Raw genomic sequence first — 18,575 nt, forward strand, 5'->3', positions numbered from 1 at the left:
TGCTCAGCTATTTTGAAATGCATTTTGGCTGCATCTATGCTACACACGTCCTTTCAGAAAATCAAGACTAGATGACCTCCTGAGGCCCCTTCCAGCCCTATGATTCTATGTTCAGGTCACACCCGCCATGGAGAGAGGGAGGTCCCAGGTAAGGGGGACCCATGGGGACCAGGGGTAGGGGGATGTGGAGGGGGACTGGGGACAAAGGTGGGAGCCCAGGGAAGCAGGGCTTAGGGATGGAGAGGGGGCTTGGGGATGAGTGGGGAGGGGGCTTGGGATGAGTGGGGAGGGGGCGGGGACCTATGGAGCACCATGCCATGCACTAATGGGCGTGTTGTCCCTCCACCCCATAAAGGTTGTCTGACCAATCAACCACATCCTAATTCACCAGGGCATCTGCATCGGGGACGTTGACACTGCCTACACAGGGTTCTGGGAGCTGGGCTTCTCCAGCTGTTTCAGGGCTCTGGATGGGACCCATGTTGCCCTCTGGGCCCTGGAGCACAGTGCAGGCACCTTCATAAACCATAAAGGGTACCACTCTGTGGTGCTACAGGCCCTTGTGGATGCCATGGGGTGGTTCATGGACATGGGTGTAGGCTGGTCTGGGCGAACCTGCAATGCCTGCACCTTTTGGAATTCATGGTTTGGCCACAGGATGCAGGAAGGGATCTACATCCCCCTGCAGGAGCTCCCAGTCAGGGACACCACCATGCCCCCCTAAACTGTGGCCATTGCTGCACACCCCCTGCACCCATGACTCATGCGGCCCTACACAGGATATACTGAGCCCACCCAGGACGTTTTTAATGAGCACCTCAAATGGGCTCACAGCATAGTCAAGTGGGTGTTTGGCCATCTCAAGGGGCACTTTTGCTGCCTTCTCACGAGGCTGGAGTTGGCTTGCCCAGTGTGCTGGCATTGGTGGGGTGTGCTGTGCCTTCCACAATATTATGAAGGTAAAGCATGAGCCCTTCATGGAGAGGTGGGCTGCTGAAACAGGCCTGGCCTTTAAGCAGCTGGCTGCTGCCCCATGCCACCAAGTGCAGTAGGATGGGGTATGGGTCAGAGAAGCCCTGTGGGAGGCCTTCACCCGGGGGCCCCTGTGACATGCCCCACCCCACACACTTGCAACAACAACCCTCTTTCTGCACACCCACCCTGCACTGTTCCCCCACCGTGAACCCCATCCCACACTCTGGTTACTCTGCTGCCTCCTCACCACGCACCAGGGACGCAGGAATGGTGTCAAAATATTTACTGAATGTTGTCAAACCATTACAAAATGAGAAAGGAAGGTTTTTTAACTATTTACAAGAGGGATGGGGGAACTATATACAACAGGGTCCTGGGGTGGGGGTGGGAGCAACAGTACTTGGAGGGGGTCTGGGAGTGAGGGGCCTTATTACTCTACTGGGGTCAAGTGCTGTGACCCATGCTGGCTATGGGAGCCCCTATGACCCCAGGTCCAGGGTCCCTGGAGTGGCTGGAATGGAGACAGGAGTACAGGAAGATAGGGGCATGGGATGAGTCCTGCAGGCTCAGGCTTGTGGGGAGACATGCGGAAGGAGGGAGGGCTGGGGAAAGAAGTGGGGGCTGTCTTGCCCTGGGTGGCATTGGTGTGAGCTACTGGGCCAGCGCCAGTTGGGAGGGTGGGGTGAGACCTGGGGGAGCAGGGTGGCAAGGCATTGGATCATGGGGGGAGATGTGGGAGTGGCTAGCAAGGAACTGGGAGCCTGGGTGAGGGTGTCCAGGCTGGCTGCCACCCGATCCCAGGCCACCCATTCCATTACAAGCCACTCCTGCATGACGGTGGTCATGTCCCATGGGGTGGTGGTGTGGGCAGCATCCACAGCATCCTTCTCCTCACAGTGATGCCGGTGCATAGCCTGGCACCAGCTGCAGCTCTGCTTGGCTACTGATTGGGATGCAGTCCTGGCCCTCTTGTCCCCCCGGTGCAGGGCTCTGTAGGCCGTGTACAGGGCTCAGCCTGCCCATGAACGGTGGAGTTCTGGAGACAGAAAGGGACAGAGGGAGGGCCCATCAGTACTGCACCCTGTCCCCGGGGCCTGTGCCCCCCATCACCCCCAACCCCACCTGTTCATTGCCACAGGGGCTCTGTGGGAGCCAGGATGCTAAGGTCCCCCACAGGGGTGGGGCACATGCAGGCAGCATTCCCACTGCTTCCCCCTGGGTGCATGGCCAGCGATGCTATCCATGTGGGCAGGTGCTGAGAGCCACATGTAGCCCGCGCTGGGGCCCAGGGAGTGCAGCCATCCAGGGAGTATCCTGATTAGAGCTGCTGTCCATGTGAATGGCCTACTGCCAGCTGTGCTGGAGGCAGACGCCCTCTCCCCACATACCAGGGTGTCCAAAACCCATGGGACCTACCTGCATGTCCCTCAAGGAGTTTGGTGGAGGACTGGGTGGAGGGAGCCTGTTTGGACAGCTGGAAGGTGAGCATGATAATGAGGGCCCTGTCACTTGAGAACCCGCCATCACTCTGTTTCTGTGCCCATCATGGGGGGGCTGTTGCCTGCAGGGGTTCCCAGCACCTCCTGGGTCCCGCTCTAGGGCTCCAGGTCCGGACCAGTGGTACCCAGAAGGTAGGTGGGCAGGGTTGCCTCCTGGGGTCCTAAGAGGCAGTGGAGCTCCTGGTAGAGTGGGGGAGGCAAGTGATGGCCCCTGCCCCCGAGCAGCTGGCCACGTCACAAGTCTGGCAATAGGCCTGCTGCATCTCTTTAACCTTGTTCCACACCTGTTCTCTGGTGCAGGCAGGGTGGCCTTAGGAGATCAGCCCAGTGGACAGGCGGTTGAAGGCTGCTACATTGCAGCACCACCCAGAGGAGCAGCAGCCCTTCATCCCCCCAGAGTGCCAAGAGGTCTTTAATCTTGGCCTTGCTCCATGAGAGGGCCCTCTTTTTCTGCCCCCGTCTGATCTGCTGGGACCCCTCAGATGGAGTGGAGAGAGTGCCGGGGGTGCGTGGGGCTCCTGGCCTATGGCCATTAATGTTCTGCAGGAGCTCGGGGACCCATGGGCTGCTGTGGCGGGCATGCTGCTAGGAGCTTGTGTGCTGTCTCCTTCCAGCACACTCTCAGCTTCCCGCCTAGGGGCTTCTGGGCCCCTGCATCTTTAAACATGACTGGAAGCATGGAGCATAGAACACCACTTGTGCTGGCAGGGGCATCTCTGCATGGCAGCTGGCTGGCGCCATGGAGAACCCGCTCTGAAAAGAGCAACCTGAGGCATGTCTAAACACATCCTCTTTCAAAATTGCCTTTCAAAATGAGGCTTTCTTCCTGAAATGGGAAGGGGGTAGGGTTTTCGAAATGAGCGCCGCATTATTTCTAAATGACTTTAAAAATTATATATTTTGTGTGTAGAAATGCCACGGAGCCTTTCGAAATAAACCCTCCTTTCAAAGTGTATTTTGAAAGTAAGTGCTCGTGTGTGTGTAGCAGCCTAATTTTGAAGTAAGGTATTATGGAATAGCTTATTTCAAAATAAGGTGGCTATGTCGACTTACCACCACTTGCAAATGCCCTTGATCTGTTCAGTTCTAATTTTCTGTAACTCCCTTCTGGCATGCCATGTGTTCTTACTCATAAATCCACATGCCATTTTTTTTTCCTGATGGAATAAATAGCCAGTAGCGAAGTGGCCCAAACTGCTGTTGCATCAGTCATTGAAAACTGAAAAGGTGCTAACTGAGCACCCTGTCATAAAAATAACACTTGTCACTTAGGCAGAAATATATTGCATTTTTAACACAACTCTGGTACTAACAACAGATCACAAAGGTTTCAAAGACAAGTGTCTGAAAATATATTAATCTTAAACAAAATGTAGCTATATATAACTTGGTATCACCATGTCAACATCTTTGCAACACTTCAAATTAGCACTTGATTGTCACTGTGGAAGTAAGACTTTGAATTGGTCAAAATTACCCATTTACACTAAGACCTGGTCAACACAATGGCTTTAGATTGAACTTAGCTGCATTAGGGTGATTTTCTAAATAGTGATTCCACACCACCAAGCTCATTACACCAATGTTAGGGTCTGTTAAAGTCAATTTCTCTGCTCTTGCCTGATGAGGCGAGTAATGGTAAACTTGGCCTTGCATGCTCAACTCTGAGATAGTGCAGATGCAGTGCTCTGAAAGTCAACATTCATGGACTCTAGAAGGTGCCTCACAATTCCCCAATGTGACTACTTTGACCAGCACTTTCAACTCTGCTGCACTCCCAGGCACAAGGGAAAAACCCCGGGAAAGTTTGAATTTCACTTCGGGTTTGGCCAGCATGGCAAGCACACCAGCGCACTTGATCAGCACATCTGTCCATGAATGCCCAGAATTGCAAATGAGCTCCAGCATGGAGTGCACAGGAGATCCTGGATCTGACTGCTGTGTAGGGAAAGGAGTATGTGCAGGCAGAACAACAAAGGATAATAAGGACAAATAATAAAGATAATAAGGATAATAAGGACAAATGCAAAGTGCTCCACTTGGGAAGGAACAATCAGTGTCACACATACAGAATGGGGAGAGACTGTCTAGGAATGACTACAGCAGAAAGGGATCTAGGGATTATAGTGGACCACAAGCTAAATATGAGTCAACAGTGTGATGCTATTGCAAAAAAAGCAAACATGATTCTGGGATTCAGGTGTGTTGTGAACAAGACACGAGAAGTCATTCTTCTGCTCTACTCTGCGCTGGTTAGGCCTCAGCTGGAGTATTGTGTCCAGTTCTGGGCACCGCAGTTCAAAAAAGATGTGGAGAAACTAGAGAGGGTCCAGAAAAGAGCAACAAGAATGATTACAGGGCTAGAGAATGTGACCTATGAAAAAAGGTTGAAAGAATTGGGCTTGTTTAGTTTGGAAAAGAGAAGATTGAGAGGAGACATGATAGTGGTTTTCAGGTATCTAAAAGGGAGTCATAAGGAGGAAGGAGAGAACTTGTTCTTCTTGGCCTCTGAGGATAGACCAAGAGGCAACAGGCTTAAACTGCAGCAAGTGAGGTTTAGGTTGGGCATTAGGAAAAAGTTCCTAATGTCAGGGCGGTCAAAAAGTGGAATAAATTGCCAAGGGAGGTTGTGAAATCTCCATGGCTGGAGATATTTAAGAACAGGTTAGATAGATGTCTATCAGGGATGGTTTAGATGGTACTTGGACCTGTCGTTGGGGCAGGGGGCTGGACTTGATGGCCTCTCGAGGTCCCTTCCAGTCCTAGTGTTCTATGATTCTTTGAAAGCAGCAGGGGGAATCCTAATATCTACACCAAATTTGTACTGGGTCTGGTGGAAAAAGGATACACTAGGGACACCCAACAGTACTGTGTGAAGTTAACGGTACTCAGGCAGGTGTACCAGAAGACAAAGGAGAAAAATGAATAGTCTGGGTTAGAGCTGCAAACATGCTATTTCTATGAGTGGCTGTCAGGGATTCTTGAGGGTTACCAGTGTCCCAAAGCTGTCCATGGATAACTCCCAAATGACTCTTCAGGCAACCTTGGGCAACAATATTGTTGATAAAGAGAGGAGGAGGATGATAATGCTCAGAAGGTGAGTGAAGCATTCGATCTTACCAACAGCCAGGGCCTTTTTTAACTTTGGAGTCAAACAGATTGCCCAGGATATGTTGCTCCTGGACCCTGATGGTGTGGAGGGCACGTCTGGTGATTTCACCTTTTTAATCATGCTGCAAGTGGCTTAAGATGATTGGGTGTAATCTGTGGCAGCCACTGTGCCTACACAGTGGGGGCTCACCGGAACTGTTTAACATGTTCGGAGATGGAGTGGGAATACACATCTCCATAAAGCTCTCATAGAGGTATACTTTCATCCTTCTTGCAAGGTTTCTTGTTGCATACTCTGTGGTAGTCCACCTTTCCATACCAACCCAGCAGTATGCAGATTTGTTGCATAAGATCTAGGTTTCTGGCCACATTCAGTCAGCATCTGCTTCCTATCATTCAGTGTGATTTGGAAAAGACTGGTGTCACACACTGCAACCTGGAACAGAAGGCTGTCACTCCCACAGCTGTGATTGCTGAACAAAGAGCTTATAATATTCCACTTGCCCTTCCTCTGTCCCCCAACTCCCTGACTCAGAGCACAAGGTCTGAACTCCTTTTGAAGATTATATACCTTGTGTATACACCTTGCTTGTGTTAGACAAAAGATGGTGGGTGGGGTTTGGCTTAGGGAACAGCACACAATGCAGGGGGCATCTTGTCTAGAGCAAGGTACATAGAATCATAGAGCAGTAGAACTGGAGGGGACCTCAAGAGGTCATCAAGTCCAGTCCTCTGTCCTCATGGCAGGACCAAGCACAGGCTAGACCAGGGTTCAGCAATCTTTCCAAGGTGGAGTGCCAAAGTTTGACCTTTATGTACGGTACACATGCCAATGATACTTTTTAAAGTCACTAATGGTGCCACTTGCAACAGCTTCATTAATAAATAAATCAAGATGGAGAGCTTTACTGTTTAGCTGGTGGTTGGCAGCATTAGCTGGTCTTCTGTTAATCCACAGGCTCCTGGCTGCATGCGGGGGAGGAGGGGCAGGGCTGAGCTCCCACCTTGCATGCTGATGAAAAACAGCTCGCTTGCTACTCTTGGCCTGTGTGCTGGGGGTTTGCTGACCTCTGGTCTAGATCATCCCTGATAGGCATCTATCTAACCCGATCTTAAGTATCTCCAGTGATGGAAATTTCATAACCTCTCTAGGCAATTTATTCCAGTGTTTAACCATCCTGACAGGAAGCTTTTCCTAATGTCCAATCTTAACCTCTCTTGCTGCAGTTTAAACCCATTGCTTCTTGTTCTGTCCTCAGAGGCCAAGGATGACAATTTTTCTCCTTCTGTCTTGCAACTCTCTTTTAGGTACTTGAAAACTGCTATTATGTCCCCCTGTCGTCTCTTTTCTAACCTGAACAAGCTCAGTTCTTTCAGTCTTTCCTCATAGCTCACGCTCTCTAGACCTTTAATCATTCTTGTTGCTCTTCTCTGGACCTTTGCCAACTTTTCCACATCCTTTTTGAAACACGGTACCCAGAACTGGACTCAAATTGAGGCCTAATCAGCGCAGAGTAAAGCGGAAGAATGACTTCTTGTGTCTTATTCACTACAGTCCTGTAAATGTATCCCAGAATCATGTTTGCTTTTCTGCAAGAGTCACACTTGTTGATTCACATTTAGCTTATGGTCCACTATGACCCCTAGATTTCTTTCTGCATTACTCTGTCCCACAGACTCCCTTCCCATTTTGTATTTGAAAACTAACTGTTCCTCTCTAAGTGCAGTACTTTGCATTTATCCTTATTGAACATCCTATTTGCCTCAGACTATTTCTCCAGTTTGTCCAGATCTTTTTGAATTCTATCCTATCCTGCAAAGCACTTGCAACCCCTTTTGGTATCAAGTTTGCTGATGACAAGTGTCTCCACGGCATTATCTAGACAATTTATGTTGATATTGATATTAAACAGAACTGGCCCCAAAACTGACCCCTGTGGAATCCACTTATTCCCTTCCAGCCTGACTGTGAACCACGAATAACTACTCTCTGTGAACAGTTATCCAATACCATATCAAATGCTTTACTAATGTCTAGGTATACCAAGTGCACCGCTTCCCCTTTATGCACGAGCCTTGTTAACCCATCAAAGAAAAGAAGCTATCAGGCTGGTTTGACATGATTTGTTCCTGACAAATCCCTGCTGTTACCCATCACCTTATTATCTTCCATGTGTTTGCAGATGGATTCCTTAATTATTTGCTCCATTAACTTTCCTGGCAGTGAAGTTAAGATGACTGCTCTGTAATTTCCTGGATTGTCCTTGTTTTCTTTTTTATAGATGGGCACTATATTTGCCCTTTTACAATATTCTGGAATCTCTCCCAATTTCCATGAGACTTTTCAAAATTCATAGCTAGTGGCTTGGATACCTCCTCTATCAGCTTCTTGAGTATTCTAGGATGCAGTTCATCAGGCCCTAGTGACTTGAAGATATCTGACTTTTCTAGGTAAATTTTAACTTTTCTTTCCCTATTTTAACTACTTGACCTACCTCATTTCCACTAGCATTCACTGTGTTAGGCATCCAGCCTCCATCAATCTTCTTCGTGAAAATGGAAACAAAGAAATCATTAAGTACCTCTGCCATTTCCATGTTTTTGTTATTGTTTCTCCCACTTCACTGAGCAACAGCCCTATCCTGTCCTTGGTCCTCCTCTGGCTTGTAATATACTCGTAGAATGTTTTCTTGCTTCCCTTTATGTCTCAAGCTAGGTTGAGCTCATTTTCTGCTTTCACCTTTCTAATTTTGCCCCTACATTCCTGTGTTATTTGTTTATATCTTTCCTTTATACGTTGACTTTTTCATACAATTCCTTTTTGGGTCATTCAGGATCTCCTGGTTAAGCCTAGCTCGTCTCTTGTCACACTTCCTATTCTTCCTACACAGAGGAATGCTTTTGCTTTTGCACCCTCAGTAATGCCCCTTTCAAAAATTGCCAACTGTCTTCAACTGTTTTTCTCATAGTCTTGCTTTCCATAGAACCTTACCTACCAGCTCTCTGAGTTTACTAAAGTCTCCCTTCTGCAAGGCCATTGTCTTTATATTGCTGTTCTCCCTTCTACCACTCTTTAGAATCACAAACCCTGGAGGTTTTAAAGTCCTGGCTTGATATAGTCATGGCTGGGATGACTTCGTTGGCACTGATCCTGCTTGGGGCAAGGGCCTGGACTCGATGACCTCTTGAGGTCCCTTCCAGGTCTGTGATTCTATGAAACTCTATCATTTCAGCTGTCTACACTACAGCAATCTGTCAACAGAAGTTACTGTTGGAAGAGATCTACTGGCAAAACTTGTCGACAAATTGCGTCTACACATAAAAACAGGTTGAAAGAACAATCCACTCTGTTGACAGAGAGCAGCCAGACTTCCCGGCCCTCTCTCAACACAATGGCTAACCAGAAGCTCTGCAAATAGGGCTGCCTGGTGAACTGGAAGGCCTGCGTCTTCACAAAAGAACTCCAGAGCGTCTACACTGCACTTTTGTCGACAGAAGCATTATTCCTCAATGCAGAGAGGGATAACTCTCTCAGGGAAAGTGCTCTGTTTTGTTGAGACTCTGTTGAAAACACACCTTTTGTATGTAGACGTTCCCTGAATTTTGTTGACAAAAACCGAGTTTTGTCAACAAAACTCTGTCGTATAGACATGTCCTCCATGAAAACTTCCAACCAAGGTTTCTGCCACTTTCAAATTCTCAACTAGTTCCTCCCTATTTGTTAAAATCAAATCTAAAACAGCCTCCTCCCAGTAGCTTTCTCCACCATCTGAAATAAAAAAAAGTCTCCAATGCATTCCAAGAACTTGTTGGATAATCTATGCCCTGCTGTGTTCTTCTAACAGATGCCTGGGTAGTTGAAGTTCCCCATCACCATCAAATTCTGCGCTTTGGATGATTTTGTTAGTTGCTTAAAAATGCTCATCCACCTCTTCTTCCTGGTTAGGTGGTCTGTAGTAGACCTCTACCATGAGATCACCCCTGCCCTTATCCCCTTGTTAATCTTACCCTGAGACTCCCAACAAGCCCGTCTCCTATGTACATCTGAACATCAGTCCAGTTATATGCATTGTAATATATAAGGCAATACCTCTTCCCTTTTTCACTGCCTATCCTTCCTGACCAAACAGCCCTTCTGTGCCAATATTCCAATCATGTATTATCCCACCAAGTCTCTGTGATACCAACTGTCACACATGTATTTATTTACTAGCATTTCAAGTTTTTCGTGCTTATATTTCCCATACTTATTGCATTTATATATAGACAACTTAGATACTGATTTGATTTTACCCCCAGTTCTGCCTTGTCCCTCCCTTATCTCTGCTTTTGTAGCTCATGCCCCCTCCAATTTCTGACCTATCTTTCAGGTGTCTGGGGTTTTCACTTATCTGTGAGCTTTGGTCACCTGCTCCCTTCAAACCTAGTTTCAAGGCCTCCTCACTAGGTTAGCCAGTCTGTAACCAAATGCTCTCTTACCTTTCCTGGATAGGTGAATCCCATCTCTGTTTAGCAATCCTTCTTTAAACAGCATCCCGTGCTCAAGGAAGCCAAATTCCTCTTGATGACACCAGGCATTTGCCTCCAGGATGCATCTGTCTCTGCTTGGGCCCCTACCTCTCACCAGAAGGACTGCTGAGAACACCACCTAAGCTCTAACATCTCTCACCCACATTCCCAGAGCCCTGTAGTCAGTGCCACATGAGCACTATGCCACGTACTCCCCACAGGTCTCTTCAAAGTTATAAGGTAGTGTCATTTGTGCCCACATGCATGAGTAGCATGGAGTAGTAGTCAGAGGGCCAGATGATACTTGACAATCCCTTTGTAATGTCTCAGATATGGGTCTATGGCATGCAGCATACCTCTTGGGACATCATGTCAGGGTGACAGATGGGTGCCTCCACCCCCCTCAGGAGAGTCTCCAATCACCACTACACTGCATTTCCTCCTCACAGTGGTGGTTGCAGATCTCCGAGCCTTGGGGGTGCATGGCTTCTCCTCCTCCACCTCCTCCTCCTCCTCCTCCTTAGGGGTTGATTCTTCATCTCTGGTATCCAGGGCAGCATAATGGTTCTTTAGAATAATAGTGGGAGGGTTGGGAGCAGGGGTGGAGCATTGCCTGCAGTGAGAAGTAACCAGCTGCCGGTGCCCTGCTGAGACAGAGCCATCTTCTCCTCCACCAGTGGTGTGACAGCAGTCCTACATAGCTTGAAAGATACCTCAGCCTTAGATGTCTCCACATGGATACTCTCCAGGAATTCCTCATGGACTTGGATGCTTCTTAGCGTAGCCACTCCCTCCTGCAGCTCTCCCACCTGCTTCCTGAGAGATTCCACCAGCAGGCACCTTTCACACTGGATGCTCCTCTCAGCCTTGATTTCTGTAAGTGGGAAATGTGAGCCACAGTCTCTGCAAAATCACACCAGGGTCTATGTAGAGGCATCCATGGTCTGGTGATCTATCTGGCTACATGCACAGGTGGAGGAGACAGGAGCAGCGCTGGCACAGGTGATGCATGCAAACATTCCTAATCATAGTACGACTCCCCTGGATTCCCTTTTACAAAGTCCCCTGTTAGCAGCCCTGTTTGCAGTTCCTGATGGTTGCAAACTCCCGCTGTTCGCTTGGCAGTTGGCCTCTTTGGTCCTGCCTACCCCTGGTGAGTCACAGGGGGTGGGGCTCATACACTCCCACACACACTAACAGAAAACAAACCAGAACTGAAATTCAAATTCTAATAAACAATCCAGCAAACTTACTCGCCCAAAAGCCCTCACCTGGTTTGTTCAGAGGGGGTATTGCTTTCTCGCCCTCCCAAACTCCCCTCTTAACAGCCCTGTTTGAAGTTCCTGCTGATTGCAAGCTCCCGTAGATACAAATGGCCATGGGTTGCACTAACAGTGGGGCCTGCAGGTACTGTGAGCCCTGGGACAAGGTGTGTGCATGGAGAGAGTGAGGTGGTGCAGCAGCTGCATGTCCCCAGAAGGGGCAAGGCCTCAGGCAGTCAGCGCTTAGCTCCACTCACATCATGGCACTCTCCAGTCCCTGTGGGGAGCATGTGGCACAGTGTTCTGGTGGCAATTCAGAGGAACTTGGGGCTCAGGGCTCTGGTCACTACCACTGCCACAGCCACAGCAGTGGCAGCAACAGATGGGAGCTCCAGGCCCCAGTGCAATGCTCCCCTTATTCCCCCATCGGGGGGCTGTGCACTAATAAAGGACACACTGACCTTGGAACAGAAACTTGTTTCTTTTTCTGTTGAACATGGACAAAGTTGGCCATGGTATAAAACTACTCATAAAAGTGAAATTCAACAGTACTATCTTTGTCCCCTCCCCTCAGTTAAAAAAGCGGCCTGCTTGTGTGTTTGCACTCAGCCTCTGGGCTGCTCAGGGCCAGGAGTGATGGACTATGTGGAACTGTGCAGCAGCGCCCCTGTACCTTTGCGATTGTGCCTCATTGATGTGTCCCAAACCCTTGGCCCAGTGAGAAGTTTTGTACACAGTATGCCTCGGGGGAAGCCTCCTACTGTTGAAGGGGACCAGAACTGGAGAGACACCTTCATTGTGCCTGAAGTTATGAGATTTTGCTCCCTTTGGTGAGTCTTGGGGTTGGGTCACAAACTAGAGCCGCAGAGCAAAAGAGCCACCAATGGTTGGAGCTCTGGCTTGCTAACTCTAGGCTTGTGAGTTCAGCCCTTGAGGGGGCTGGTGGGTGATAGGCCCTGCCAAGATGGCAGGGGGCTGGACTCGATGACCTTTCAAAGTTCCTTCCAGCACCCCTCAGGTGCTAAGCGACCGCAGGAGCCCAGCAGGTGCCAAAGCCCCAGTCCAGAGCGCAGGGGTTTTCACCCACTGCCCTGACCCCGCCCCCTGCAGCCCGCAGGGGCGTGGCTATGGGGGAAACAGAGTGGGCGGAGCCTGAGCTGGTCGGTCCCCGAACGCCGGACAAGCACCTCTGCGCGCGCGCCCCCGCCCGTCGAGTGCGTGCTCGGCAAGCTGCTGCAAGGGTTGGCAGAAGGGGCAAGGGCCGCGGAGGTGAGCGAGCCGCGCGTGCACTCCTGCGGGGCCGGGGGCTCCTGGACGAGCCGGGCCTCCCGCCCCCTCGCTGGGTTGCAGCGCGCGCCCGGCGCTCCGCAGCGTCCGTTTTGTTTACTAGTCACCTAGGTAACGGGCGGGCGCGGCTCGATTGCGGGGTTGCTCGTCCCCCGCCTGGGCTGCGGTGGCAGAGACACCTCGGTGCCCCCGCCGGACGCGGGGCCGGCCTGTGCGTTTCCTGCCTCTGCTAAATCCGCAGCCCGAGCGCTGCCGCGGCGCAGGGTTCCCCGCTCAGTGCGGTGCCGGTTCCCCCGCGGGCCAAGTTAAGGGATGTTAAACCCCGAACTCGTGAGTGGAACAACAAAGCGGATTCTTGTTGTTTGCGAGCTGGCTGGGGCACGTGCTTCAGCTTTTCCCTGCAGCCGCAGCGGCTGGAAACTGAAAAATAAACAGAAATGCAGCCGCTCCTGTAATTCCTTGGCCTCGCGAGGCGGCGCTTTAGGAAGGACACCGGTGCTAGCTGGGAGTACTGCCATTGGTAGCACTCACCAGCTAGGGCTGTGCCATGAAGTCCACAGGCAGAGCTTTAATACCATTTTTGCGCTTCTACCAAACCTGTTCCAAAGAGATCCATACAGAGGGTGAGGTGAGTGGATTTGAGCCCCTAACCATATTCATCCTGTTGCCTTTTGACTACAGGTTGAACCTCTCTAGCTGGGCTCTCTCATCCAGCAACATCTGTAATCCAACATGATTTTGGTTAGGCAGATGGCCATTTATCATGGGTGTGGCAGTTTCCCATGGTCCCATAAAGTTTGTTTAGGGCCCTCAGTCCTGGCTCTCAGTATTTTGTGCTGTTGTTTAGCTGTAATTTAAATGTTTAGCTCTAAATGTCTTCTAAGAGTCCAGTAAGCAGTGAAAGTGCTGGTTTTGCTGCTTGAAAATATTGACTTCCCATGGTCCGGCAAATTCTCTCATTCAGCACCAGTCAGGTTCCAGGTGTGCTTGATGGAAAAAGGTTCAACCTGTACTAACAAGAATAACAAAGTGGGTGAGGTAATATATTTTACTGAGCCTGCTTCTGTTGGTTGGGGAGACAGTCTTTGGCACCCCACCAGAGTTCTCCTTCAGGTCTGGGACAGATACCCTGAGAATTACAGCTAAATGCAAGTTGGAATAGAGTGTTTAGTGTAAGTAGTGAGCACATATTCTAATGGGCCACTTGACTTTGAATGGTCCCTAAGAATATGAATATGTGTTAAATACTTATGGTAAACACTCTGTTCTACCTTGTAGTGTTTCTGTGATGTGGACACATGGCCATTAGGAACTGGATATAGTCAACTTGTGAGCTTTCTACTTCCCAAGATTTTTCCCAGGGTAAAGTTATATCTCTTACATTTTATATCTTTCTGTGCTGTGGTTAAATCATTGTAAACACATACTATTAAGTATTTTGACTCCATATAAAAATACTATTTTAAAATCAGATTACATTAATTAGTGAATGTAACAGAATATAAATTATTTTGACAACCTTTTTCATGTTATGATTATGGAACCTTCTTTACATTTTAAATGAAAGGTTTGTGATTATGTGAAGATCTATGCCTTCTTACTTTAAATAACATTGCCTCTGTTGGGTAGTAGAGAATGCTTGAAACGAGCATCTGTTGAGCCACTGAAAATAGGGCCTACTTCTGCTCCCCTATGGTTAGCACATATACCATGGGGCATCTGATTTCTTTGTTTCTTGCCGATCAGAAGGAAACTGGCTGTAGGTGAAAAACTGTCTAAGACAGGAGGAAACTTTGCAGAGGGGATGGCGTGTGCCATAAATGGTGGTGTTTAGAGCTACCAGGATAAACTAGCTGGGAACTTGAGGGATTTTTAGGGTTTGTTGAATGTCCTGGTTTGGATAAAACTGTGTGAGGTGAAGCCTGTAAATCAGGAATGGAGAAGGTTGACATATTTCGTGCAAATTGCAAATGCTAGTGTTAAGGGAAGACTAGTGTGCAACCTTGATCATTGATAGGACCCCATCAATTTCCTGGTCAGAGGGGTTTTAAAAATTGGTCAATTTCAACTCATCAGCTGTTTACCTCTGAGATTTCACAGCCTTCTAACTATGGGGGCCCTAACCCAAAAAGTGCATGGAATTGAGTCTGTTTTCCCCTGCTTTCCCTCCCAAACAGCTGAAGAAGAGCAGAGGAACTCCTGAGTCCTGTCCTTCCATCGTCCTATGGGATTGGCACCTAGAAACCCTCAGCTGGGGTGCCCCCTGCAGCAAGAGGGAGATAGGACCCACTCCACAAGCTTCCTCCAGCTTCTGGAACCTGTGGAGCTGTTGGCCAGCTCCAGAGCTTCCTGCAGCCCTTAGAGTAGCCATGCAGGGGAAGGATAAGTCCTGTCCCTTCCCAGTTTGACTGGGCTTGCAGCTAGGAGCCTCTGGATGAGGCTTTCTAAGCGGCATAGGGGAAATGTGTATTTTACAGCCTGTGACACTTTTTTCAGAGTCCATTTTATTCCATGATTAGACAAGTTGGAAGTTTTAGGACATATTCTGTATTTCTCTTATTTTTGTTTATAGTATCTATACAGAAAAATATGGTTTTCATATATTATTTTTATTTACAGTTTATTGTGAAGTCTGTAGTCAAATTTGCATGGATTTGGAAGTTAAAGGAGTTGCTGCATCTTCGAGAGGGCAAACTGCACTATCATCAAGGGGAAAAAATCTTAGTCAAGTATGTTTAATTGAAAGATTAATTTTTCTATATTTTCTTAAATTACCCATAAATATTTGTATTATTTTAAAAGCTGTTTATACCCATCTTATGGTCAGTATTTTAAAGTAGTGTAGTTTATGCAATCCTATAGAGGTTACTGCACTATAAAAGAAAATGAGTTGAACTTGCAGGGTAATTATTGAAAGTAAATAAATTACTGTATTTGTGAATATGAATACAGTCTTGAATAATAGTAACCGTTAGTTTGACAGTAACTGTTCTGAACATAAATACTTCCTGATTCTTGCATTGTGGATATTTCCATCTTTGTTTTACAGGTATTGTGCCCTTCACATCTATAGTTTAAAAATAATTAAGCCAATGATAATCACTAATCAGTTTTCTACAAGCCTACATGCTTCATTTAACTTCCTTTGTTGCTTGATGACCACATTAGGGCACCCGGGACTTAGACCTGTCAACGAGGTGGACTGTCTTTCTCCTGCTTGAAATGGATGATGCCTTTCCATGTTCTGCTATCAGATCTATTTGTAATAGCAAACTCCAACCAATATTCTTATGAGAATGTTTTGTTCCCCAATCAGCATTCAGTAGGCACCTCTGTGATATGTTACAGAAGGGAGCATTGCTATTTTTCCCTGTTCCCTCCCAATCCCCCAGAGCTCAGAATGTAACCATTATGATATTTCTCACTTCTGTTGATTAAGGGCAGTAAATAACAGAGAACAGATATAAAACAAGATTCAAATTCTATTCTCTAGGGCTACGTCTACACTAGCGAGTTTTTTTGAAAATGCCGGGGCTCTTTCAAAAAATCCCATGAAGCATCTGCACACAAAATACATTTTTTCAATATTAACTCAGAAGGATGCAGCACTTTTTCCAGCAGCCCTCTTTCTCTCCCAAATGAGGATGAGCTCCTTCTTCTGAAAGATTCTTTTGGAAAGAAAAGCACATAGATGCCCGGGGGCCCTTTTTTTCAAAAGAACAGTCCTCATAGCACTGGATTTTTTGATCCGTAGCCCATTATTTTGAAATAGTGGCGGTTGTGTGAATGTTCTCTGTTGAAAGCATGGATTGATTTTTTTTCAGTCCTTTTTTTTTTTTTGTGTGCGCGTGCGCGTGGACACGCTCTTTCAAAAGAAGATTTTTTAGAAGAGATCTTCCCGAAGAACTTCTTTCAAAGGATCGCTGTGGTGTAGCTGTAGCCTAAAGGTATATACACAGTGCAATTAAATGCCATTGGCTAGCTCATATCAGCTGACTCAGACTGTGCGGCTGCACAGTTGCATGTAGACGTTCAGGCTGTCTGAGACTTTGTGAGAGAGGAATGTCCCAGAGTGCCAGCCCCAGCCCAAACGCCTATATCACAATTTTATAGCCCTCAAAATCATAATTTGATTTTTATTATGATGACATTTTTGTAGGGATGGAGACCAAAAACAACCCATGGCCTTCGTCCACCTGAGTAAGTCTTTTTATCCTGCTTATGAATGTCTGTTTCATTCTGCAGTGAGTAAGTTTGGTAAATTTTCATATTTTCATTTCATAAATCTTTATGCTGATGTATAAGTCAAGGAGTTGGGTGATATTTATCACCATACACTTGTTGGCTATGGTTTATATTTTAAAGGGAGTTTAATTATTTTCTTTATATAATATTTTTAAAAGTTACATTTTTATTTGTATAAATTTCACTTCAGTAGTTTTTTTAAATGTACATTTAGATTAATTATAATCAGGTGGCGTTATTAGTAATTGAACCACATTTTTGCTGTCTTTCAAATACAAAAGATAGTTGAGTTTTACATTTTAGTCATTACCTAAGCTCATGGAAGTTATTTTTAATTGTGAACCAACTATCCTTTATACTTTTTACCATTTTGAAAGGGGATAGCAGAGAATAATTGTTACTACTCATGGATATTTCTTTATAAATACCGAAAAGTTCTCATGAGAGAGAGAGAGTTGTAACAAGTGATCCGAAAGCTGATTTGTAAAGTACTTCAAAAATTGGGGTACTGAGGTCTTGGAATAAGTATATTAATGTCATCTATTATCAGTGCCATATCTGAGACTGAACTGATGTATTTTAAATAGTCTTTAGTCATTTTAGCTCTCCATACCTTTCTTCCAGGATGAGTCAAATATGACCTTGGAATGTCCATGGTTAGATACAGGGATAGTTCAGTTTCGGCATGTATTCAGTCATTCTCCAGTGACTTAATGGAGCTGGAGAGTCAGCATATCTTCCACTCCCCAGTGACTCTGTTATAACAGAGTTTTGAAAAAAACACTTGGATAGCAAAATGAGAGAAAAAATGTTCTACTGTTGCTCAGAGTGTACTTGGGTTGCTGTTAGGAGGCTTACAGTGCTGGACAGTGAAATTTGACATCTTTCACATGTACTGTTTTTAAGTACACGTTCAAAATTTTACAAAAGCAATAAAGGGTCCTGTGGCACCTTGTAGACTAACAGAAATGTATGAGCATAAGCTTTCATGGGCAAAGACCTGCTTCGTCAGATGGAGGGGTGGCTCTTTGCCCATGACGAAGTGGGTCTTTGCCCACAAAAGCTTATGCTCATACATTTCTGTTAGTCTATAAGGTGCCACAGGACCCCTTGTTGCTTTTGCAGATCCAGACTAACATGGCTACCCCTCTGATATTCAAAATTTTAGTCTGACTTGTAGTTTTGTAATGTATTAATAAAGGCTTGATTAAATCATCTATTTGTAGCCAATACTTTTCTGTTTTGCTAAAATAGAGTTAAATAGCAGCAGCCAAACAAAGGGGAATTTAGTTACAGTATAACGCTTCTTCTAGGCTGCGACTACACTACATTCCCCTTTCAAAAGGGGAATGCAAATATGGCCAATCGGAAATGCAAATGCATTGCTGATTTACATATCCATGCCTCATTTGCATAATGGCAGCCACTCACTGTTCCAGAAGTGTTGTTTTCGGGGGGGGGGGAAAAAAAACAAGCAATGTAGATGGAGTTGATTCAAAAGGAAACCCTTCTTTTGAAAGAACCCCTCTTGAAAAATATGAGGAAGAAAAATGGTCCTCTGCACCTGGGGATGAGAAAAGGCTCAGTTACCATTTCCTAAGGTGAAGTGAAGGGGCTTGTTTGGGACTTTTGTTAGGTAGGCCCTCTCCAATTATAATGAAACTGTTATAATGGAGGTATTTTTGTG

At 46.7% G+C, this 18,575-nt stretch overlaps 1 protein-coding gene across 4 annotated transcripts in view; it reads left to right on the forward strand.

Annotated features, from left to right (window-relative positions):
- The first annotated feature begins 12,508 nt into the window (after nt 1-12,508).
- CAPS2 (calcyphosine 2) overlaps nt 12,509-18,575 on the forward strand; it is a 52,566-nt gene continuing 46,499 nt past the window's right edge. The window contains exons 1-4 of one of the 4 annotated variants that reach the window (XM_075012714.1): nt 12,604-12,625; nt 13,922-14,005; nt 15,263-15,372; nt 16,803-16,843. In XM_075012714.1, coding sequence (XP_074868815.1) covers nt 15,292-15,372; nt 16,803-16,843 — 122 coding nt within the window. In that variant the 5' untranslated portion in view covers nt 12,604-12,625; nt 13,922-14,005; nt 15,263-15,291. Of the gene's footprint in view, nt 12,626-13,204; nt 13,272-13,921; nt 14,006-15,262; nt 15,373-16,802; nt 16,844-18,575 lie in introns of those variants that run through there. The other 3 variants (XM_075012705.1, XM_075012722.1, XM_075012731.1) reach the window with 3 other exon arrangements.

The sequence above is a fragment of the Carettochelys insculpta genome, chromosome 1 (genome assembly GCF_033958435.1).
Source record: "Carettochelys insculpta isolate YL-2023 chromosome 1, ASM3395843v1, whole genome shotgun sequence".
Lineage (NCBI taxonomy): Eukaryota > Metazoa > Chordata > Testudines > Carettochelyidae > Carettochelys > Carettochelys insculpta.